The 25,499-nt window shown below is 39.8% G+C and overlaps 1 protein-coding gene across 1 annotated transcript in view; it reads right to left on the minus strand.

The window, feature by feature from the left end:
- Positions 1-25,499, minus strand: part of Kcnb2 (potassium voltage-gated channel subfamily B member 2) — a 405,973-nt gene that overhangs the window by 363,899 nt on the left and 16,575 nt on the right. Inside the window, exon 2 of the mRNA XM_028770096.1 lies at positions 15,325-15,988. Within this exon, the coding sequence (XP_028625929.1) occupies positions 15,325-15,903 (579 nt within the window). The 5' untranslated portion in view covers positions 15,904-15,988. The remainder of the gene's footprint in view (positions 1-15,324; positions 15,989-25,499) is intronic.

The following is a 25,499-nucleotide window of genomic DNA, read 5'->3' on the forward strand; positions in this document are numbered from 1 at the left end:
TCTATCTATCTATCTATCTATCTATCTATCTATCTATCTATCTATCTATCATATATCTATCATCTAATATATATCACATATCTTAAATCTAACTTCCATCTATCTTGTATCTATCATTTATTAATCTATTATCATCTACCAGTCAATTATCGATCTATCATCTATCATTAACTTTCAATCAATCTTCCTTTTATTATCTATGGTTGATCAATCATCTATGTTCTGTCATATATTATCTTATATCTCTCATAGTCTATCTGTCTGTCTTTCCATCTATCTACCTATTTATCAAGTACCTATTTATATTACTTATGATTTATGTATCAGTGTATCTATGTGCTCAATCCATTTATAATTTATCATTTTTCTCTGCCTACCAAATCTTGAATATCTTAGACAGAAGATAGGTTGATTTAGTACACTAGAGAAAGTGCAGTGAGCATCCGTTATCTAGGCTGTCTCTCTGACTGTTCCCTGTTGGTTTACTTTATCTAGTCTCTGTTTCTCTATCCACAGCCCAGTTGTTGATTGTACGTGGATGATGCCAATCTCTGTAGGCTGCCTTTGATAATTTGAGAAATGAGACTTACTAATGAATGCTCTTAATCAAGATATTGATTCCTTACATGCTAATACAAATAAAAATGGTGTTTTAAGGAGTCAACTTTTATTTAAATAAATGTACACATTGGAAAAGAAATATTATGGCATATTCCTATCTCAATCTAAAAGTTAGCAAACGGCTCTCTGGTTGCCGTAGAGGTTTTGAACAGACTTGGGGGTTTTAAAATGTAGCATGGACAATTTTATGGCTAAGGCTTAACAATTATTTTTAATAAAATAGAACAACAGAGTTTAGAAGGTCAATGGTCTGGGTTTAATTTCATATCCTGCTCACAGATGCTTAGATAAGAAAGATGAACCAACGAGGCCAACCTGGAAGTGTAACGTGATGTCCTGTCCCAATGAGCCCAACCTGAAAGTGTAGCGTGATGGACTGATGGCTGTTCTGTCCCAGAGCAAAGCCACTATTTGTGAACAAGAACAGAAGAATTACAGCTGCTCAACTGAGAGTAGTCACATTAGTGTCAGTAATTAACATGACAGTGGCCATCTGGAAAAGAAGACAGCTAGGCTCAGCTAGGTACAAGTGCTAAATGTCAAGATCTCCCCCCTCCCTCCCTCCCTCCCTCCCTCCCTCCCTCCCTCCCTCCCTCCCTCTGTCCCTCTCCTCCCTCTCTCCTTTCTTTTTTGGGCTTTTTATTCAATAATAGAACCCATTTGTCACCCCCAAAGCAGAGGATCTTTAAGATTCAAATGTTAACTTGTATTACAGTTTCCACTCATCTAATGTGTCATTTTCAAGAAAACTTAGACAAATCAATAAGCATTAATTAAACTAGATGTTCTTAAAAGATTTAGTTCTAAACTAAGAGAAAAAGAGTTTACTATCTATGCACAGGCTTTATCCTTCACATTTTAATAAAATTACCGTACTGCAACAGAAATTCTAAACATTTAAAGACAATATTTTTGTGATAATTATTTTGAGTAATAGCGATGATAGCATACATTCTAGGTGTGCACACACAGCAGGACTCTGCTAAGCAGCTAATTTGGTCTTTATAATAACTGTATTTACTACTTTCTCTTCTTGTTCCCTATCTGTCAAGATTCTGAGGCCATGCAAACTCCCCAAGTGGACAAAGTGTCTCAGTCAACCATTCATTCCGAGTGACTTGCCCCTGAGTGGTGGATCTTACGGCCCCTCAGGACTTCTCAGCACCACTTACAAAGAGAAGCCTATCTACTGACTACCTGATGGACTGTAGGCTCTTGGTGGCCTCCAGTGAAAGCAATGCAGAGCTCTCCTGAGCCTCCCATTAGCTTACTCCTCTTGATAGTCCAGCATGCAGCCAGCACTGCTGTCCCTTCCTGGTTCCTTTATTTATTCTCTCTCCCTCTTCTCCAGACATTCCTCTATCCCTCCCACATTACTTCCTGGTTCAGAAAACCTCCTGTGCCTAGTAAAATCTGCACAATTAGATCCCTTCTCTAAACTCTAAGTACCATACAATATGGAGTGTGCTCTCACTTGCGATTGTACAGTGAATGACTTCTGGTGACTCTATGTCTAGCAAGTTGCTCTACCATAAAATCTTAGAATCTCTTCAAATACAACTTTTCTTTTGTTCTGTTCACAGTGACAGAAGTTGGAACATAGTGTAACTTGTTGGCTTACTGTCTTCCCTTCTATAACAGAATCCCCAGAGGACTAAGCTTCAATACGATGATACGAAAACCACAAACAGATATGACAGTGTCAAAAGATTTAACATATGAAAACCTTGACTCTGTGCAACTATGCATTTATGCTCATAGAAGACTTACTTAAGACTTAAGCTCTGGTTCCTTATACACAAAGTCATTCAAAATAATAGTTCTGTGACTTGTTAAATGGAAACAAGATAAAATCACTTCATAGGTAACAGAATATTAACAGATGAATAAACTTCATTTTGCAAAAATAAATTGGAAAACCCGATGAGTAGAACCTGAAACAGCAGAATATTGTATAGGTAAGTATGCTAGGTAAATAGTATGTAGATCGCAAGCATTTTTGAAACAAACAAACAAACAAACAAACAAACCCATTTTTTTCTATTATAAAGTCTTAATCAAGGCATTTCCAGAAAATAGTTTTGATTATAAAAAATATCACCTCACTTATATAGATAACATTATTGTTCTATATTTTGTAGTGAAAATAAGCAATTAATCCTCCATTTTATTATTATACCATCAAAATTATTTTTTTCAGAAACGGTTTTCTTCAATATTACTCCACAATGCCCCCATTCGAATCTTGACTCAAACCCTGCATTTGTCCATATTCCTGTCTTAGAGATAACGAAGTCCCCTTTTGGAGCAAGTCGCTGGGTAGCCCTGGACTGACTCTCCCTTCTTTTTCACTTGCAGCTCTCAACTAACCACAGAATGTGTTGGAGAGACAATATCCTGATGAAGAACAGCTTGCAGCTTTGAGAAACAGAAGTCCTTCAAAGCAGGCTGCTTTACAGATTCTTTGTACCCTGAGAAGCTTTACTGGGTATCAGGGCACCAGTTACCATGGCTTCTACTGTCCCTTGCTGTCCACATCTAGGTAATAAGTCACACCATACACTGTGTACATGAGTGTGTGTCTCATTGCACTCAGGTAGAGTTGTAACTAGTACATAATGAATCTATTTCACAAATATCCCTTGGGCCCAAAGTCCTCCAAAGACAGGCTGAATGTAACAAAATGATGTGTCCATCCTTTAAGGGTATGAAAGGACCCATGTCTGGTGTCAGAGCAAGCTTCCTGGCACACACGCAGAGTGAGACAAGAATCAGTGGTGCAGATAGCAAAATGAGCAGTCCTGCCAAGGCAAGTACCTGAAAGCCGCCTGGCTGCAGCACCTACCTCCTGCCTCCACAGGAACTCCATGGCATAGAGAAGCCTCCACTACTATTCTGAAGGGAGAATTTATACATTACAAAAACACAAAACTCACATTTGTGCCTTTTGGCCTACATTAAAAAACTTAAAGCCATTTAAAGCTGATAAAATATCCAGGTATGATTATTAGGATAAGCTATTTGACATCTGACTATGTTGTTTAATTGCCATCAGACTATTTCTGAGCATAGTTTTATTGCCATCATTACCCTCCAGTGCCATTTGGTGGCAGGAAATGAGAACTTCTTATTCTGAGTCAGAACAGTGCAAGTTGTCAGGAACTAAAGGTAAGAGATGGTCTGGTCCCTCACAGACCACAACCATGAAAAGGAGCAGGGTATGGACAGAATCCCCAGGCTATGAGACTGGAGAACTTGAGGAAAGCAGGAGTGTTAGATAGAAATCCCAGAAGTGCGGCATGTGAGCTGAGGTAAAAAGAACAGGAGGAAAGAGAGAACGTTCTAGGTAAAAAACTCATGGGTGGTCATGGAGGCATTGATGTGCCATGTGCGTGCAGGTGTGGCTACAAGAAAGCCTCAGGCATCCTTGAACAAGTCAAAGAACTGCTGTTCCACATGAATAGATGCAGTCACGTGGGATTACTGCCTGCAGAAGGTAGAGGACTCCATCTTGACAGAGATCAGCATGTTAGAGCGCCGCACAGGAGTCACGGTAAGGCAGGAAGCTGAACAGAGTAGGGATAGGGATCTTGAGCATAGTGCCAAAAGGAGTCTGACCTAGACTTTGGCCAGTGAGAAGTCCTGAGGATTGTGGGTCAGGAACGACCCATCACATACATGTCTTAAATGGTAATTGTGTTGGCCAGGTAGAGTAGGCTGGAATTGAGGAGAAACAATGTGGGAGAGTAGGTTAGTGGGTCCTCACAGTAGTCTGAGGTGAGCAAAGCCTAGACTACAGAGGCATAGCTAGTGGCCCCAGGGTGTAGAAAATAAATCAGGCAAGTAATCACAAAGACCTCATGAAGGGAGAAAGTGCACATTCAGTGGGGGCACAGGAAACAGGCTCAGAGATTGTAACCAGAGTTCAAGATTCTGGACGTCAATTCCATCCCCACACTAAGAGATTTCGAGATGCAGGTCATTTAGTATTGGCACAAAGTAAAAATGGCCAAATGGGCCCCAGTGTTAATTCCACCTGGAGAATCAAGGTTTATTGGAAACCACTGAGCCTGGTTGTTTTCCATTGCTTTCAGTTGCTTTTTCACTACACCTACACAGAGGAGTCTTCGAGTTTCACAAAACTCAGAACTCCTTGGCCCATTTCAGAAAATGGCTTCCTACTGCTGATGTGGAAGTGAACAGGAATCATGGCCCAGCTCTGTATAAGGTCTTGGATGTGGGAATTAGATTATTTTTTCTCCCGGGTATGAGGAAATAGAATTGTGAGAAAGGAACAGGTCTCAAATGAAAGGAGAACCTCGTGCTGATGGGTGTCACGGAGCTGTTTGTATGCCTCAGAGAGGATGTTTCAAACAGCTTCAGGTTCTATATCAGGTGCGAGCTGACTGCACCCTCCCCCAAGTTGGAATTCTGCTCTAAACAGAATGCTCTAAGGAAAGAGCAGCAGCCACAGGGAGGGGAAGGCCAGCACTTTCCTTGCACAATCTGAGTTTTCCATGAACCTGTTCCTCTCAAAGAAACAGGGAAAGAACTACCTAGATTCTGGTTTCAATGAAGCCACAAGGGAAACCGTACCTCCTGTTAGACTCTGTTCGCCTTACAGACAGAGGGTGAGGCGCCTGGATTGGGGGGCTCCTACCTCCTGTTAGACTGTTTGCCTTACAGACAGAGGACGAGGTGCCTGGATTGGGGAGCTCATCTATTTTTAAAATTTATAATAATATTTATAATAATTTATAGTAAATACTATGTTCCACGTCATGAAATTTGATGAAATGTCTTCACAAAAAAATGATCAAAGAAGAAACAAGCATAAACCCAAAATCCAACAAGAGCCAAAGAAATGAGATAGAAAAGCAGTAATTTGTTCAATAACACACATATTAACTTATACTGTCTCAGAGGGGGAAAGCTCTAGAATTCAGTGTCAACGTGCTGTATATAGACAAGTATGAGGGACAGATTACGTTTTACTTGGAAGATCTTCTTAAAGAAGTGTAAAGATGAGATGGGTTTACTCAGGCAGAGAGAAAACATAAGTCTGAGGAGGTAATTCAGGTGTGTTTTTACTTCAGGATATATTGGAAAAAGACATTAAAGTATTTTCCAAATCCTCCTCGGTGGCAATAAGGTGCCTTGACCAACCTCTTCTATGAGGGAAGAAGCCAAGAGGCCCCCCTGACAGGAGTCAGAATGGTTCATAAACAGTCCAGACCTGTTAACTGTCTTCAAACGCATTCACTTTAAAATCCAGAAGAAAAAGTTTGCCATTCTTTCTTTGACAACGTTAATGTACCTGTTATATTGTTACCATCCACCCAGCAAAACAGTTCTCTGAGTATTTAGCTGCCTCATACTAATCTGCATGAATTTAGGGAAGGGTTAGATGTGTGTGATTATTAATTATAAACATTCTGTGGGGTTTGAAAGATTTATAATGGCTCCTGTGCTAGAGATTTAAAAATAAGGACCAGTCCTAAAAAGCAGATTTTTGTTCTTAATTGTAATATTACTCATAATGCAGTAACTTTACTTATGTAATACAATAATTTTTACACTTGCAGAATTCATTTAAGAAGCACAACAAGAAGGAGTTGGCTTTTGACAGAGCAAATGTGAAATGGCAAATACATGGTTTCCTGCTCCCTAGCCTGACCGGTCTTATCTTCTTTCTTTGCATATGTAATTCACTTTATCTGTGGTACCATTGAAAAGCAACCTTGCTTACTGCTGTCTGTCTGCTTATAAACCAAAACATGTATTGATATGTAATGGATTCTTCACCTCAAGGATACCATGCAGAGTCTCTGCTAGCTTCCCAAAGCAAAAGCTCCCACTGTGTGAATGAAACAAGTCAGCCAGCACAAGCCTGGTCATAGCACCTCAGCATAGAAAGTGGCACTGATTTATTTCTTAATCCAATCAAGTTCTGGTTGAAACCACACACTGGTCAGACACTAAAGTCCAAGTCAGACAATCCCAGAAAACTCTATAGAAGGAGAGAAGAATGAAGTTTGGAAATGTAAGCTAAATTTCAATGTTAAAAAGAAGTCCCAAACTGAAAATTCAGTTGAGGACATAGGTTGGATGTCACCAGCAAGGACAACTGTGGTTCAATATCCATAGCTGTTACGAGGTTTTACATTGATTTAGTTATAGCAGTGGTCAGAAGTCCTTCCTTTCGTATGCAAATATCCTGAGGTAGGATGCGGAAAGGAGGCTGTGCTGAAATCACTTGGTTGTCCTTGGTAAGTACTGCTGTGGTATAGGCTTGAGTGACATCTATTTAGAGTGACATTCAACACTTGTGGTTGCATCAAGAGTGACTCAATGAGATACAAGTTAAATGGTGATGCTCAGGGTAAGAATGACCTCTAACACCCTGAAACAAGATCCTGGGAGACTAATAAAAACACTTCATCTTTCTATTCTTGGATATTAGAGCACTTCTTCTGGATTTTCATGCTTGATTGGATTATCACAGGAGGTCATGTTCTGAATGGGCTGAATGTTCCATTTGGGTGACAAAGTCAAATCCACAGTTCACTGTGTTTCCTGCAGGGGAGTTCTTTATATCATGACATGTTTAAATGGAGAAGTGGCAGTGTATATGCACCTGGAGACAGCTGTATCTACTTCAATGATGTGGCCATGGGGATGTCCAAAGTACCTTTTTTGTTTCAGAGTTAATAAAAACTATAAAAGTGATTTATGGAGAAAGAGGGCAAGGAATGTCCACTTCGTTTATACATTTTATAAGAAGTCAACTTAAATATAGAAACATACACAATCAAATATGAACAGAACACTGGAGCCAAATATGAAATGATTAGGATGCCACGTCTCAGTGCCTACTCAAAAATCGTCTGCAAGATGAAAGCAAATATCTTCCTCTTCCTCTTTTCCATGATCCAGTTACTATGGCAATTTAAAAAATTAATTTTTCAATTCTATTTTTTTTGCTTTGCATTTTTTTGTTGTTGCTGGTTTTTGTTTGAGTCACTAGTGCATGTTTTTCTAGTGAGCTGTCTTTTGTGAAGCAATCTAGAAGTACAGATGAATCAAACATGAATAAGAAATCTTAAGCTTTTCCCTTTGATGGCTAAGTTTGTATACTATTTATTGTAACAATCAGTAAGACATTCAATACTTTATATTTAAAATTCAAATTTTTTAATGGTCATATTAAGGGATCCTCTGGGAAGAGATTCATTTTTTGTCATATGCTTAATATTTCTGTCAAACTTAAAAGTGAAAGTAGAAAGTAGAAGTAGAAGGAGACAAACCAGTGTCATTCAAAATCACATTTTCCCGTGTTCAGGTCTAGGTCAGTTAACTGCTATATCATGTTATAAGTCAGTATAACTTCATCCTACCTCAAGACATTTGCATATGAGGGGAAGGATGTCTGACCACTGCTATAACTAAATCAATATAAATCCTTGAGTACAGCTGTCTCTTTTCAAAGCCAAGCCAGCTATGCTAGTCTATCAGTTAAAACAAACAAATGAAACCCAAAAAGATCTGTGTCCTCTGATACATGTTGTCGAAAAGCTAAACTATGAAAATAAGAATAAAAATGGAAAAGACAGTTTCTAGCCCTCTCCTCAATGAATCAAAGCAGTGTCATTTAACTGTAAGAGAGGCTTTTGGGACATTATTCCACTAGAAAACAAAATCTTAAACACAAACAAGAGAGGTAAACTCTCTACCAGAACTTCCCTCTAAGCTCCTGGCATTTGCAAGGATTAGCTTTCTTCTTCCCATTTTAGTGGAGGATCAAGCTTCAGCAAGAGCAGTTAATCAAAAACAACATTGTTTAAACTGTTAGTATAAGTCTGAACCCAGTGACATCATATTCAGGGGCTGGGCGTTTCCTACATCATTACTGAGGCAACCACTCCCAGAATTCACCTGTCTTGCTCACCTACACCTGGGAAGTTACATGTCATCACCCATTTAAATAATTGAGACCGCCCCAACCTCTCTCTCTTCTTTTCGCCTCCTCTGCCATCTCCCCAGCTTCTCTCCCCAACTCCCTAAATAAACCCCCTCCTGTGGAACCGGATTGGCCTTGTGTTTTCTGTCCAAACCACGCCCGGATTCTTACACAAACCCTTCTAGAATCTTCCAAATTGGATAGTGTTAAATATTGTGACCGCTTTTCATAATACTTATGCTGACTTAAAATAGCAATTCATTCACTTCATAGAGTCTCCTGCCTGAAATAAAACAAATCTGCTACTATTCCGGGGTTTCAACGCCATGGCATTTAAAGATTGCCAAACCCTTCTGGCTTTGGATAATATTAAGCACAGTAGAAAGAGCTTCTTGGATTTTTAGATTAATTTAGAGAATGATAATCAGATATTGAGGTGTAAAACTCAACTCTGAAAGAAGCCTGAATCCCTTCTCTTAATTAATGGAAACTAATGTGGATTTTGTTGTTGTTTGATGTTTCTTTTGTTTTGCTTTGCTTTGTTTTTTTTTAAACAGATGAAAAAGCTATTGAGAATTAAGACTAGCTCTCTTCAAAACAATAAACCAAACAAACAAAAATACAAACAAAAAATTAGCAAGTGAAAAGTGAATGTTTCTTGAATTTTTCTTCTTTCAAGAACAGTCGTAGGTACAGGATAGCTCAAGGGCAGAGTGCTCCTTGGTGAGCATGAAGACCTGAGTTAAATCCCAGTGCTAGGGCATGGGAGGGCATGTTAAGATGATCACACAAGTTACAGTATGAGCAGAGACGCCTTTACATCCCCGACATGAAAGGGGGATACTAACAAACTGAAACAACAGCCAAGACAGCTGTGTAAGTGCAGGATCTACTTTCATAGTTCAATCAAGTGAGGCTAAGACCGAGATCCTGGGCTCCTTGTATCCTCCTGCCTGTCTCATCCAGACCAAAGGAGGCCAAAAAAGCAGAGGCCTTTCCCGGGAGCCTTCCTAGAAAAACACAGAAGTCGAATTTAGAAACAGACCGTAAGAACTAAGAAATCAACCTTTGAGACATTTGGATCAAAATTATGTTATTTTTTCTCTTACCTGCTTTCTTTTGAATACATATTTTTAACTGGGATTTTGACTCCTCTGTTTGCATAAATGAGGCTCTATTTTGTTTTTAATAAAAGCATCATCCTCCAAATTCCCCCTGTATAGCCTGGCCACATTGTGTTCAACTCCATCTCCTGTTGGCACCTTTGAACTCTTACACTGTGATAGCAAAGAACACAAAGAATATGAATGAAGACAGGAAAGGAGAGAAGTGGATTCAGAAGGAAAAGGAGAAAGGGAGCTGAGGAACATCAAATCAGCCACTAGTGTGGTACTTAGCTAACTGTCAATCCTAGGTAAGAATTACAGACCAGCATACATCACAAACATGCATGAGTGCAGGAATATTTTGTGTATAAACTTATGCTGTGTCAGTCATCTGCACATGAGTCCATTCATTGTGCAAATGGTTATTGTCACTTAGCGTTGATCATAAAGGGAAGCATCCCAAAGTTAAATGAAGAGTATCATACGGCAGAATGTGGCCCTGTAAAGACAGACCCACAACTCAACATCTGACAGTTCTTGAACTAAACAGAAATCACCTGTGGCTCTGTTCTAGTATCCTTTTCATTCAAAGTGTTAGAATAATTGATCAACATACTCTAAAAAGAATGAGAATACTATATATTCTTTCTCCTTGATAAGCTCAAAGGGGGTTTTGTTGCTTTTGATGTATTTCCTTTACTATTTCCATGACATTAAAGGCCCACACAATAATACAGTGTTACAGGGGAGGGTATGCTTTTAAAGGAATTATTGCACACAGAGTAACCCAATGGTGGAAAGCTCCAGACATTGGCCCTGAGTACCAGGAAGTAGGAGGTCCAGGATTGCTTTAGGTACTGTGTGGGGTTCTGCTATCCATGATTGCCATGCACAGTATGGAGAAACGGAATCAAAGACAGGAGCTCAGGGTCATCTCCTTTCCCAGGAGTCCTGCAAACAAACCTTTGCAAGAGGGTAGTTGGGGAGGGGGGAGACTAAAGGGAAAGGCTGAGACGACTTAGACAAAATGACCATTTGTTACAGTCTGAGCTCCATTCTATCTGAAAAGTGTTACTCTATCTAATTCTTTATTTGGTTTCTTCCTTTTCTTTGGGGGAAAATTTAACTTTTGTCTTTAGGTAGCTATTAATAAGAATGTGTTGAAAAGCATTTTCCCAGTTAACCATTCCCACTTTCCTTAAGCTATACAGTTATTTGCTAAGGATGAAAGACAGACGAAATGAGTGGATAAGAGGGAGGAAGAGGAGGAGGAGGAAGAGGAGGAAGAGGAAGAGAGAAGGAGGAGAAAGTAAGTGTGGAGGATGAGGATAAAGAGTCCATCAGGAAAATGAGGCTGCTGTTGAAGGACAGAGGTGGAGGAGGAGGAAGGAGAGAACATACTAATAGGGGAATTAGGAGGGTGGGAGGGGTGGGGGCAGGGGGCAAGACCTGGAGGGTTAGGAGGGGAAGGGAAAGACAGTCTCAAGAGTAGTGGGGAAAGTATGAGGTTGGATAGCTATGCAAATGATGGAATTGAATAGAATTTGGACAAGATCCAAGGCCTACCCCTGACTCCATGCTGTGTCTAACAAAGCTGTTGGGTGTCTCTCCCTGTCTGGTTCCATTGAACAGAAAAAAGTGTTTCTGCATTTTGCTCTTATTAGGTCAGGGCTACTTCAATCTCAGTTTCCCTGTGTTGTCTCAGCCTGAGATGGGCCCACTGCCAGCCACTGGTCTCGAGCCATTTCCCTCAGGCTGAGGCTATTCTGTATTCTCTGGTTGGGCTGGACACTGAGCTGATGTCTTTAGTTCACTGCTGTCTGCAGACATCCAGAGTGTGGCCTTGTATGGTATTCAGTGAGTATGGTCTGCTTCAGAATGTAGACACCTGTGTGTCTCTGTCCTCCACCTCAAGCCTGAGAGCACTATAGGATATAACACCTATTTTCCCTCAAAGCTTCAAAATATCTCTTAGATTGAAGTCCCTGTCAGTGATATTTATAGGAAATGGCTATTGTAGCTCCTTTGGAAAAGGCCAAATAAAGGGAGAAAAATACTCTGAATCTAGAAACAGATTAAATTGTTTCAGTCTGGAAGAGGTACAGACTCAAATCTAATTCCAAGCTACTGTCCAGAAAACTAGTATTGGGTTAATTCTGGCCATTGGCCTTCCACAGCTCTATGAAAGGATAGCAGAGCCAGTAATCTCCTGTCACATGTATGACAGGTGTCCTAGTCATTTTATAGACCCATGAGGCTGGACCCATTGGGTCATTTACAGGACCTGATATTCACATGCAGCCTGTAATTTTAACTCGGGACAGTATCTCAACACAAAGGTGAATATAGGTTCCAAGATAAAGTGACAGGATTAGAAGAAGATAAAATCTATCTTACAAACATAAACTTAGGCTGCAATACCAGATCACAGGTCATAGCATACCACTAGGAACTGAAAAAGACAGTTCCCTTCGGCTGTGGTGTCAACATTAGACAATCTTACCCATATCTTACTAGTGCTTATCACTGAACCGTGCCAGAGCCCAGAGAGACTGTTTCTACCAGTCGTTCCGTATTCTATGGAAAGCATGATGATATATACATAAGCTAATTTGTCAAACACATTCAAGCAGAGATTGTTCTTCTGCCCTCTCTGTCTTTGCTGTCTTTGTTGTTGTTCTAACACACCTGAGAGTTAAGTGGTGGAGTAGCTCATTAGGTGACGATGGAGAGCCTGTTTCCTAAGAGTCCAATTGTTACTGTCAGGATCTTACCCACACATAAAGTATAGCTGGTCAGGAGTGTGCAAGTGCATCCTGTGTGTGGGTGCACAAAGCATGGCTGAGCAATTGCTACTCAATTATTGAATATTAGTTGATACCAGAGAGAAGATATCTTACTATGAATTGTCTAACTGAAAGTTTTCCCTGCATCACAAAGAGTATGGTTGGAATGGCAAATAATCTCAGTCTGAGGACATAGCATAGGCTTTCCTGGAACTAGATATACAGCATAGGCTGGTTAATCTACCATCAATTTTCCTGTTTCTTCATCCTAAGTACTAGGATTATAGCCATGCAACACCATGGCCAACTGTACTTTATTACAAAAATATTACAGATAAACTAGAAAAATCAAAAGAGGGAACTTTCACTGGTATGACGTTCCTGAGATAAAAGGATAAATCCTTACATCCGGGGAAGATGGGGGCATCTTCACAAGTTTCTGCTGCAAAGGCACAGTGCATGAGGAACATGAGCTCAACCAAGCAGCGATGATTAGAAAAGGAAGTAAGAATCCACCAGACTCACAGATCTATGCCTCCTCTGCCTTCTAAGAACACAGAGTGATTCCCGAGGTTTTCACACAGGTTTCATGCACATGAGAAATCCTGATATACTCGGAACCTAAATCCATTGTGAGGACTAGAGTGTCACCCCGCTGCAGAAGCTATACGACTACGTATTCTTAGGCCATGAAACACTATTCACATACTCTCATCCCTCAGAATCCGTCTACAAACTACCAAGTTTTACTGCTCATAAAGAATGTGGAAGAACATATCAGTTTATGTTGAACATTGTGCAGAGCTTGTTTTTAAAAGCTTCAAAGCTCAAAGGAAAGAGGAACACTTTTCCTTAAAGTACGATAGAATCAGACATAAACATTTCCATAACAGTTCCACTGAAATAGAGAGAAAGTGTGGACGCTGGAATAAATGTCAAAGCTTTACGGTAATCCTTATGGTTTCAAAGCCACTCCCCATCAATAATGTGGACACAAAGTCACTACCCATAACAACATAAAATTTGAAAGACTCTGTGTAGCTTCTGTTTATTGTTATAAGCACATATCTGTACAAAGCAAGCTTAAATAATTGTTGATGCATAGGGTAAATAATGGTATATTACAACAAGCCATAATTAGCATCATTTTCTTAGAGATAAAGGAATAGCTACTGCTTCTAAACTTTAGAAGTCAAATATACTCCCTTGTCTCAAAAACCATTACTGTTCTGATTAGCAAAAAATCTTAAAGAATGAAAGACTACATATTTGAAATATTTTCTACCCTAGCTCTCTACCTCAGATATATGTCAATAATGTTATGATCAAATAAATCATATTACCTTCAAGTCTTCTTGATTTACCTGCTTTAAGTTTTCATAATTGGTTAAACTCTTCCTGGAACTTTTGATATAACTATAACTAGTTCCTCTATTGCTGAAGGGCTTTTGTAGAAAGTTAATTTTTAACTCCCACAACACTCACTTAAATCTAGAGTCTATTTCACATTCAAAATCCATCCCATATTTTCAATAGGAGCTCAAATATGTAACTAAACACTTATCACCAGGGAAAGCAACAGCCTTCCCAACTGAGCCCCATGGATGACACACTGCTTCCTAAACACAGGACAATCAAGAACAAACCAAGGATGCCTCACTGAAAAAAGGAAAGAAGAAACTACTGAGGTTGTCTATTTGCCACAAAGATACATGTCCTCAATGTGTATAAAGGAAACACAGTCTTTCTTATTTAAAGTGGACATCCTGTCCAGAAAATAAAATGCTTTTGGAAGTCAATCAGAAACCAACAGAGATAAACCAATCACCACCACAGCCATGCCCATTATCTGCCTTCATTATTCATGCTGCAGATGATCCTGTAGAATCTTCATTGCTTGTCAAAAAAGCTCCTATGTTCTACTGTATTTCCGTAGCCTCTAGTGTTTATAGAGGGAAGAAATTTGGAAATGAAGCAGTAATCAGAAAAAATCATATGACATTTCATGTCTACCCCTCTTCATGTCATCATTCAGGAATGAACCATAGATTCTGCTATGTTCCTACAGCTAAAGACAATTGATGCTTCATGTATTGCTCATACTGCAATATATAATTGAATATGTGGCACAGAAATAGGTCTTCTGCTCACACTTGAAGCTCTAGATAAAATCAGACAAACAGAATCATGCATTATAATCAAACATAAAATTTGGTGAAAGGAAACTAATTCAGATTTGGCTATGTATGCAAACATAATGGAAAACATGAATCTGCCTTCATTTTAAGTGAACACATCATAAATTCTGAGACATGGTAATATTCTGTGTGTGTGTGTGTGTGTGTGTGTGTGTGTGTGTGTGTGTGAGTGTATGTATGCGCTCTTGTTTCCCTGCTCTTACATATGCCCCCTATATTTTCTGGACTATGCTCTCTTCTCTTTCTCTGAACTTCCACTGAATCAGGCCAGGAGTCACTGTAGCTACTTCTAATAGCAGCACCTCTTGACCAAAGATGACGCTCACACCAATGTCTACCAGACTTCCAGTTACAGCTTCTTTCTCAGTCTCCAAGCCACCACACCTTGTGGCACATCATGGAAATCAGAGCTTTCCTCTGTGATCCAGACCTATCCCTACAGACAATAATTATTTCCCACAGACTAACACCATTTTATGGCATCGCACAAGAAGAATGACTACATCTGCCCACGGACGAAGCTGAGAAGGACTTTCACATTATCTCGGTGTAGCCATAATTTGTTTTGTCTTACCAAAGCAATAAAGAAAATGACACTCAGTGAGTTCCACCCTTTCTGGCTACACGGGTGAATCAGCACCATGTGTTCATACCTTTGCAGCCACAGATGAGTTGGGTTTCTCCAGCAAGTCCCAAAGTTTCTTTCTTTTCTCCGGGCAGCAGGTGTTATCAAACTCCTCCCCCTCACGCTCACGCATGGTCTCTGCCTCCCTCCTCAGTTCTTCGTTCATCTGCTCTTTCTTCTGATGGTATCTGGCTTGGCAGCAGGACTCTAGGTAGATCTCATCAATGCCCCAATAATCAAGCTCTTGGCCAAAAGAGAGCGCGCACATTTCTTCCATCATGTGGAGCTTCCCTGTCCGGTAGAAGTTTAGAATAGATGTGAAGGCTCCAGGATGCCGGTCGAAGAAATACTCATTCTCACTAAGGTTGTAGTCATCACACACCTCCAGGAGACTCTCATGCGTGTTACAGTCTCGGAGCTTCCCCAGGCGCGTCCTGGGTAGCCTGTCCAGAGTTCTCCACAGGACTTCGTGGTTAAGGCCCCCTACATTGATTTTAACTCTCCGAGAGCATGTTTTGCTTCTGATAATGTCCACAGGTTCTGGAGGAAGAGAGAGTGTCGATCTGGATGTCTTTCTGTTCAAGCCAGGTGGTGCCTTTTCTGCCATTTTGAACTGGACAGAGCCACAGAGCTAGGGTCCTTAGGAGGTCACCCAAAACAGGATTCCTCTGGAACAGGCATTGCCACATCAGCTAAAACAAAAGCAACAACGTTTGGTTATTCACATTTCTCTCACAGGACTGCCTGTCCACAACCTGGTAAGTTATTAATGGTCACTTTTTGTAGTTGTAAATCTATGTTGTGAATAATAAGACATTGGAAACAACATAATGAAGTTCACAGAGGAAGCTGTGTGTACATTTGTACATATCTGTAAGTTGAAAAGACCAATTATGTCACCTTAGTCCACTTTCTCAAATGGCTGAAAAACTGCAGGTGCTGATAAAGGCCTCAAAGAGAAAGCCCTGGCACAGTTATACTGCCTATGCCTCCAACCTATCCAGTCAAGTTCTGTTCTGGTTGATGAACTGAGGAAGGCCATACCTACCTCAGTCACCCAACCCAAAGTCTGAGAGCACCTGATCCTTGCATCTTCATGTAACTGCAGAGTCTGACCATTTATATCACCCAGATACTGCTTACACATCTTCTGCAATTCCTGAAACCCCAGCACCAAGGCACAGAGCTAAATCTCTAGCCTTCCATGTATGTGTCGCTCCAGTAGTCATTAAAATTTGCCCAACTTCTTGTGTTGACCATCTGAAAACCACTTCCCACATAGCTGTAAAAAATCATCTACAAAGATACGCATTTAACCTTGTGACCAGTGCCTTAACCCTTCAAAGGCTGTTTGTTATTGGAAGTAAAATCTAGTCAGTCCTACAAGATCCTCTGAACCTTATCTTTCTGTTCAAGTCACTGTCTGGAAACCAGACCAAGTGGAGAATCTCAAAAAGTGTGTGTGTGTGTGTGAGTGTGTGTGAGTGAGTGTGTGTGTGTGAGTGTGTGTGTGTGCGTGTGTGTGTGAGTGTGTAGAGTGAGATATACATATAGGAAGCTATATCATCTATCATTTCATATATAAATATACATACATATTTTTGCATTTTATTTTTAAAATTAAGTTCAGCAATAAGCTAATAACAGCTAATAATAAAATAAAACATTTACAATAATACGCTATAGAAAAGTTATTTAAAATTAAGGAGCTGTTAATTTCCATGTAATATTTTAGAGGCTTGTTAGACGGTGGCTAACTAAAACCATAAAAATGAAAGAGGACAAAGCAGACTTTCCTTTTGTGTTGCAGAAACTGCATAATGAACAACACCCCACTGCTCTAGTGTTTCACCGATCCACAGTGGATCCTGGTGCAACCTCTACCTTTTCCATATCTGTTTGATCAACCATCTCTTGCCCTTCAAAACCTGGGCCAGATGTTGCCCCCTCCAGAAGATCTTCCATATGACATACCCATCTGGGATCAAGAAGGGTATATCTTGCCTTTCACCATGTTACAATCACAATGTCTTCCCATGATACACTGCATTCTCCCAGGAACAAGCCCATCCTTCTTTATTTTATGTCCTTATCACTGAGTATTGTTCCTACACAATGGAGAGAGTTAATATATTTAAATAATGAATTGATTTTTTGTTCTCCGTAAGGCAACAAATGGTCAGAAAAATTTCTAAGAGAAGTTTTGGAGATCATGTGCCTAACATTCAGCCATGTGTAGATGTTGTTTACGTACAGGGTATGTTAGTGTATGTTAGTATGCTAGTGGCTTGTCTCTTTTTTGCTTCATATCTCTTTTCCATTGGGCACTATGTGTTTAGAACTAACATCTAGGGTTCTTCTCTTCTTGGTCTCTATTTTCATCTGAAGCAGCAAGAATCTTTGTAGTTCATGTTTTATGAGTGTTTTTGGCAAGAAATCACAGAGCTTTGAGCAACCAGTCCTCAGAATCTTTTCTAACGTTAAATGCCATGATTCACAGTCAGTGGCTGAGAGTGAAGCAATGAACTTTTAGATCCCAGAGGTCCTTATGACTAGAACTTTCTTGTAATATGCATGGCAGTTCCTGCAAACCCCAGGATTCTTCATTTGTAAGTTAAATTTATTTCTCCATCTGGAGGCCAAGTATCCTGTCAAATGAATCTAAGTTTTTCTTGAAGAAACAGTGGATGGACTATATAAGAAACATTTTAGACATGAGCGGCGAGTATATTTGAATTGGAAAGTTTTTCAGATAGTTATGGGACTATTTTGAAGTACACAAACACACACATACACACACACATACAACACACATAACACAAACACATAATACCCCCTCAAGACACACAAACATCTCCCTCATATCCATTTCACAAAGTAAAAAGGGACTAAAATTATTGCTAGAGTTATTTGGGCTTGAATTCCTCCTTTATAAAAACCAGAATAATATCCAATCCATAAGGGGTGGCATCACAAAAAATGAATTAGATACTCTGTGTAAAGACCTCACTCCAAGAAAATACATCTAAATAAAATAAAAACATTCACGGATCTTCCTGAGGTTTTATTTTCCACCAGTGAAAGAAAATGATTAACAAAAAGACACATTCATGTTTGTTTAATAAATGCTAGGATATCCTTAGGCCTTCTAAGACCTGGGCTTGTAGGTCTCATTTTTTTTTCTTTGTTGAGAATTGGATCTTCAAATAATGAATGCACTATGCAGTGTGTTGACATTGGTGTTTGTGTCCATATTTGGTATCTTACTTACTGACATTGAGATGGATATATGGAATGAGCAGCAACATTAAGATCATACAAAATTAAATGAAAATATTATAGATAGGGTAATTCCAGTGGTGAACCCAGATGTTCCCCCACTGTCTGACTTCACCCTGCTAATACCCTAACCACCCACAGAGTCTGAGTACTTCACATGAACTACAGGTAGTGAGGCCAGACTGCTTAGAACTTGGATACTGTTCTATTTTAGTTCTCTGTTGCTGTGATAAAACATGAACCAAAAGCAACTTGGAGAAGCAACTTGGGCTTATTTGGCTTATACCCCACGTCACAGTCCATCACTGAGGGAAGCCAAGGCAAGGACTTGAGCAGAAACCTGGAACTAGGAACTGAAGCAAAGACCATGGAAGTGTGCTGCTGACTAACTACAGATATATTGCTCCTGTTCAGCTAGCTTCCTTTCATAAGGCAGCACCTCTTGCTCAGGATGGCACTCTCTACAGTGGGGTAGCCCCTCCTCCAGCAGTCAGTGATGAAGAAAAGCTCCTGCAGGCATGCCTACAGGCCAATCTGATGGAGATTTGTTCAACTGAGGTCCTCTCCCGCTGGGTATGTCCAATTAACAAGCATGAACAGCCATTACAAATACAAGCAAGCATAAAATGCATCTACTCTTTTTGGAATATCATACCTTCTGCCTAAGATAAACAGTGATTTAATTTCTTACCCTACGTATGAGGTCTATGATAGACGGAGAACTTCAACATGAGTCTGATAGAAACATTTCCTACCTGTGATCAAGGGTAGGGTGGGACCTGTTATCCTTAACATTATTACCAAGAGTAAATACTGCAGCAGCATCACCAGTGTACCATTTGTCTTAAGGAGTTTCATGCCCATGACTTATACAGAATCTTCCTTTTCAAAGGGTATTTTGGTGAAAAGCAAAGGGAGGTCACAAGGTTTAGATTTCAAAATGTCTTCTTCACTGACCAAGAACGTTCTATTATAAGAAATCCAGTGTTGATTACAGATTCCACAACAAAAGACAGACTGAAATCCAATGCCTTCATTTCAAAGTGAAGAGAGCAGAGAGCAATGAGGGTGAGAGAATGTTCTGTTGATTTGATTTCCTTAGGACTTAACATTGTGTGCTATGGCTCTTGTTACCGTGGTACGATGGCACCATTCACCTTTGGCAGAATGTTCTGCTTATTTCCTGATAAGCAAAGACATCAGTTCTTTAGTAGCTACATAATTGTGAATAGCGTTCAGAGAGTCAAAAAAGCTTTCAAGATAAGCCAGTAATTCAGGTAAAGTGCAGCACACCAGCCCTAACAACAGAACCTTGAACATTCACTGACCTGTTGTGTCAACAAGCCCGTGGATCTCCCCTCTTATCTTTCCTCTTTGGATTTCCCCTCCCCGCTGTCTCCACCCTATAAGCTACAGTCCTGCTACCATTCTATCTCTCTCTTCCTTACACTATTCCATTCCATTCCAACAACCTGGTAAACACCACAAAACCAGAGAATATTATTTTCGAATTTGCACTGCCTCCCAATGTTGTTTTTATAGCTTCTTTTAATATAAAAACTGCCCAAGATGAAGATATTGTGTCTTATTTAGAAAAAGCAAAAATATTCAAACCAATCTGCTATCATTTTTCAGGTGTTAGAGACTGTACTCAGTCCTTGGTACTTACTAAGTTACATGCCTCACTATTGAGTTACCACAGCCCCTGACAATATTTTCATACTCTTTCTCTCTGACTGACCAGTTGTCACGGTGTTTTCCAATCTTCTCTCGGACTCCCGAATACAATCACAAGAGGCCCTTCCTGCACCAGCCTCCCAAGCAACTGGAACTACAATCCCCACTACTGTGGCTGCCCTAAGTTGCTTTCTGTGGAAGGATGTCCAAGGACCATAACACCTGCTTCTGCTTGAGCAGAGCTTTTTGTATTGGACCTGTCTGAGTGCACTGAGGTTTCCTTGTCCACAGACAATGGCATTTCCACACCTATGCTTCTCTCACTTTCTATGACACTCACTTGCTTTTTTCCAGTGGCCCTTCCTATCTTCCCTTCAGTCTCCATATTTACTTTAAACAGGAATAAACTCAGACTACCTCCAAATCAGGGAAAACTTTACCCCTAGTTCCGGCTTCCTAATAGTAGGAGGTTCACATATTTCACTTTAAGAACCCTTCAGGTTTTATCATGGCTTAGACAAGGCTACATTCTGAATACCATAAAAGTTTCCTTCACTTTATTTAGTGTTTGCTTACTTTTCTATCCTGTAACATTACACTTTTAACCTGTGCTCTTCTCTGCTGTGTTAATTTTACTTCTAATAATGAATCTGTCAGTTTCCTCTGGGTTAGGAGTAATGTCTTACCACTCCAGAGTATTCATAAAATTTGTTTTTAATTTTAGTAATGAAAGAGGGTACACTACTGTGTTTTCTCGCATATAATCTTATATGTGAGGTTATGTTGATCATAATTTTGCCTCATAAAGTTTAGTCAATCATATAATTCAACTTGTATATAAATCAAATATCAAATGCAATGATTCAATACATAAACGATAGGACTTAAGTAACTGTAGAATTTATGTATGTAATATATCATTGAATTATGTAAGTGGATGCATGTAAATTATATATGTAATGTATCAATGTATTATGTAAATGACCAGTTACAAATGAGGGCGTACACTAATGTCAGGGATAAGATTGCAGTGGATATTCTCTTTTGGCAGTTGGTATTTTGTCCTGACTGAATAAACTGAATGTAAAGCCTGCAGCAGAGCAGTCGGCCAGTGCAACTGTACTCAGCATCTCCTCCCAGTCTAAGAAGAGAGCACCTCTTTAAACAGTAAACAACAACAAACCCAAAGCTTGCACAGCTGCGCCCTGCTCCAGCAGCAGCGTGGAATTATGCTGCCACCCGTTCAGGGCCAAAGCTGACAAAACACAACTTTCTGATCATGGCATCGTAATTACAGCTTCAGGCTCCAGGTTTGAGGAGGAGGTTTTCTTTTTTGCTTTTTTCTTTTCCCCCTGCAGACTCAAAAATACTAGCATTATGTCATACACTTGACACTTCCTTGGTGTAACCAGGCAGAGTAAGTCACGTGTGTGATTCTGTGAACACAAAGCAAATGTTTCTAAAGGGTTCAGTGATGCTTCCCTTCAGTTTTGTGTGGCTGTTCCACGCTCCCCAGGTATGTGCAAGCAAATAGCTTTGAGAAATTTAAGTCTTGAGGGTCCATATCTAGCTATGCAGTTGTTTCTTAAAATTTCATATATGTATCAAAGAGTAGATTTTTATAGTGTTGCTTCTATCTCAGAAAGCCACAAAGATTATCTGTGGTTGATATCTAGAGAGAAAGACAATAACTGTTAGAGGATAATGAAGTAATTTTTTAAAAACTTGACTTCCTGTTAAAATCTTTTAAAACAATAAAAAAGTTAAAAAAAACTTAAAATAACTAACAATTTAAAAATGCATCAAACTTCTTATGTCAAGATATTTTCAACACAGCTCCTGGAATCTTTCAAGAATTCTAAGAAAACTGAACAAACCAGTAATACTCCTGAATTCCAAGATGCCTGTAGCGTCTCAGCAAGTCAGGCTCTAGAAAGGACCGAGCTGCTGCCATGGCCTGAGCTCAGGGTGCCAACTCTCTTCTGCAAACAAAGGCCACTCATGCCAGAATGACCCTTGGTTTTTAGCACAACTATTTACTCTTTAGGTTTTTTTTTTTTAAAACACCAGTACTTTTATCCTTGGTACAAGTGTCGCTTATTTTAGATGCACTCAAATAGATCCCCAGAGCTTTGCCTTCTGTGGTCACCGGATGCGCTGTGCTGCAGTCAGAAGGGAAAGACAGGTATTAAAAAAGATGTAATATGAGCATTCTTCAATAACACAGACGTCCCCAGATCTATAAATAAGCTATTTTATTTAGACACCGTTTTCTTCACTAGAATACACAAGTATTTAAAGAATTAGACCACTTATGTGTGTGTTTGCTATGTCAGAGCATAGAGGTGCTAGACTTACTTTTAGACCAATGGTCTTTTTAATGCTTCTTTAAAAAAATATTTCTTTTATGTTTTGATACTATAAAGCAATTACATTATTTCCCCTTTTCCTTTTCTCCCTCCAAACCTTCCCATATAAACCTTCTTGCTCTATTTCTACTCCATAAGCTCTTAATTTTTTCTTTAATTGTTCATATATGTCATAAATCTCAACCTTCAAAGTAGCACCTGAGTATTCAAGTAGAAAGTTTAGTATTATGACGGAGAGCGTGTCCTTATGCTGGACCTGATGTGTGTTATTTCAAATGTCTCTTTTTATAAAAGTCTAAAGGAGAAAACACAAAGATGAGAGGGGGTAAGAGAAACAGAAAATGACTAACAGAGATGTTCAGAGCCCTGGAAGGTATGGCAAGCAATGGGCCATGGAAATCTTTTGAAAACAAAATCACAAGCTACAGTTACTACCCGGGGTCTGTCTGGGCGGTGCAGTCGGCTACACGTAGATGATTGGCTTACATTCCATGCTCCATTTGTATGTTTGCATAAAGCAAAGTTAGTCTCCATGAAACTAAATTTAAAAATGTTTATGAATTTTGGATAGAGTTTGAACATGTTGGGCTCCTTTGAATAGCTTCAAATCACATAATAATGAGTATAAATCTTTCAGGTATATAATATTTGCACAAGTGATATTTCTCAGCTTGGCCCTGTTATTAGTAGACACAAATTTTCAAATTATGTTCCTTTCTCTATTTTCAATAGTCCAGCACATGACAGGGACTCTTTCTGATTGTGTGTGTGTGCATGTGTGTGTGTGTGTGTGTGTGTGTGTGTGTGTGTGAGAGAGAGAGAGAGAGAGAGAGAGAGAGAGAGAGAGAGAGAGAGATTGATTGATTTTGAAATTGTGTCTGTGTACCTCTGGAGGCTAGAGAGTGTCAGATCCCCCGAGGCCGTAATTAGAGCATGTGTGAGTCATCCTACATTGAGTGCTGGGGACTGAATTCAGGTCCTTAGAAGAACAATGAGTTCTCTTCAGCAAGAAGCCTTCTCTCTATTCCTTCAAGCAAAAACATTACAGCATGCTTTAGTACATGCTTGTATTTGGACATTACAACATGCTTTAGTATATGCCTGTGTTTGGAGACTAGAACAAACAGCATGGCAGAAGAGGCCTTGGATGTGCTCTTTTTTTTGTCTTTATCTTTTCACTTGAGCTCCAAAAAGGTCATATGACTTACCTGACATCATCTGGCCCCCTGGAGCTGAGCTAGAACCCAGACCTGTTCATGCTGACACAAATCTCTTTCAGTCACATGCTACCATGCTGTCCTTTGCTTTTCACCTATTACTGAGAGTTTTGAAGAGCTATTCTCATGTCAAAAAATTGATGCAAGAAACCCCAACCTGCATTTTATTTATTGTTCTTTTTAAAAGAAGGGCGACAGAGGAGGGCACACCTCACAGAATCTATTTCCTCTGCTTCTCAGTCAAGTATCTTTGATGACCACCTTCTTCTGTTCGCGACCTCTCCTACTTCAGACCTAGTCACCAGCAGCTCAAGGTCCTTTCTTGTTTAAGGTGTGTCTCAGGTTTCCAAGCTCTCAGAATAAAGGCATAAAGTCCACAGCACCCAAACTCAAGGCCCTTTCTTGTTTAAGGTGTGTCTCAGGTTTCCAAGCTCTCAGAATAAAGGCATAAAGTCCACAGCACCCAAACTCTACTTGGCTCTGTGTTAGTCCCTGTTTCTCCTACACATCTTTCCACCTGCTGATCTCTCTCAAAGTCCTAGAATCTTTTTTCATTTATGTTTCCATGCTGTCTTAGGGTTTGTATTCTTGCACAAAACATCGTGACACAGAGACACAACAGCAGCAAACAAATAAAGCAAGTTGGGGAGGAAAGGATTTATTCAGCTTACACTTCCACATTGCTGTTCATCACCAAAGGAAGTCAGGACTGGAACTCACAAAGGGCAGTATTCCAGAGGCAGGAGCTGATGCAGAGGCTATGGAGAGATGCTGTTTACTGGATTGCTTCCCCTGGCTTGCTCAGGTTGCTTTCTTATAGAACCCAGGACCACCAGCCCAGGGATGGGACCACCCACCATAGGCCCTCCAACCTTTGATTACTAATTGAGAAAATACCTTACAGCTGGATCTCATGGAGGTATTTCCTCAAGGAAGGCTCCTTTCTCTGTGATAACTCCAGCTTGTATCATGCTGACACACAAAAGCAGCCAGCACACATGTTCTTCTCTCCCTGCCACAAAAGTCTGTTAAGCACCTGTCCCCTCATCTTTACCTTGAGAAATCGAGTTACAGCTGACATTCTAGGTCCCTATGGTCTACTTAACTACATACAACAATTCTCCCATTTTAAGATGTCTTAGAGCCAGGTACCTTGAGCCTATATCAACAGTGGTTACCACAATTAAATTTTGTATTTAGTTTTTTTTTAATATCATTTTCTTTCATTCCAGATACCTCATAGTATCTGCCATTTCTCCAATCCAGTATGACTTCCTGCATGAAATGCTCTTCTTCACATTCTCTTTCAGGCAAACCATTACACGGTATCAGAACAAATATCTTTTTCAGAAAGAAGCAACAGTCTGCCTCAGTGAGGCATCAGTTTGCTTCATCTATTATGCTTTTCTTGTATCCTTCCATAGAAGATTTAGAGTTTTTTCTTCTTCAACTGTCGGCAAATATTTATGAGGAACTGCTCTACTTAAGACCACTAGTGACATCATGGAACTTAAATACAGTGAAGGTAGACAGGCATGACACAGAGACACAACAGCAGCAAACAAACAACAACAACAAAGCTAACAATAAACTATTATTGTGGCTCCCCACTCACTTAGGTAAACAGCAAAGTCATACTCAGAATCCAAGCAACCTGCCTC

Source organism: Grammomys surdaster, unplaced genomic scaffold (genome assembly GCF_004785775.1).
Source record: "Grammomys surdaster isolate TR1022 unplaced genomic scaffold, NIH_TR_1.0 64, whole genome shotgun sequence".
NCBI classification, from domain to species: domain Eukaryota; kingdom Metazoa; phylum Chordata; class Mammalia; order Rodentia; family Muridae; genus Grammomys; species Grammomys surdaster.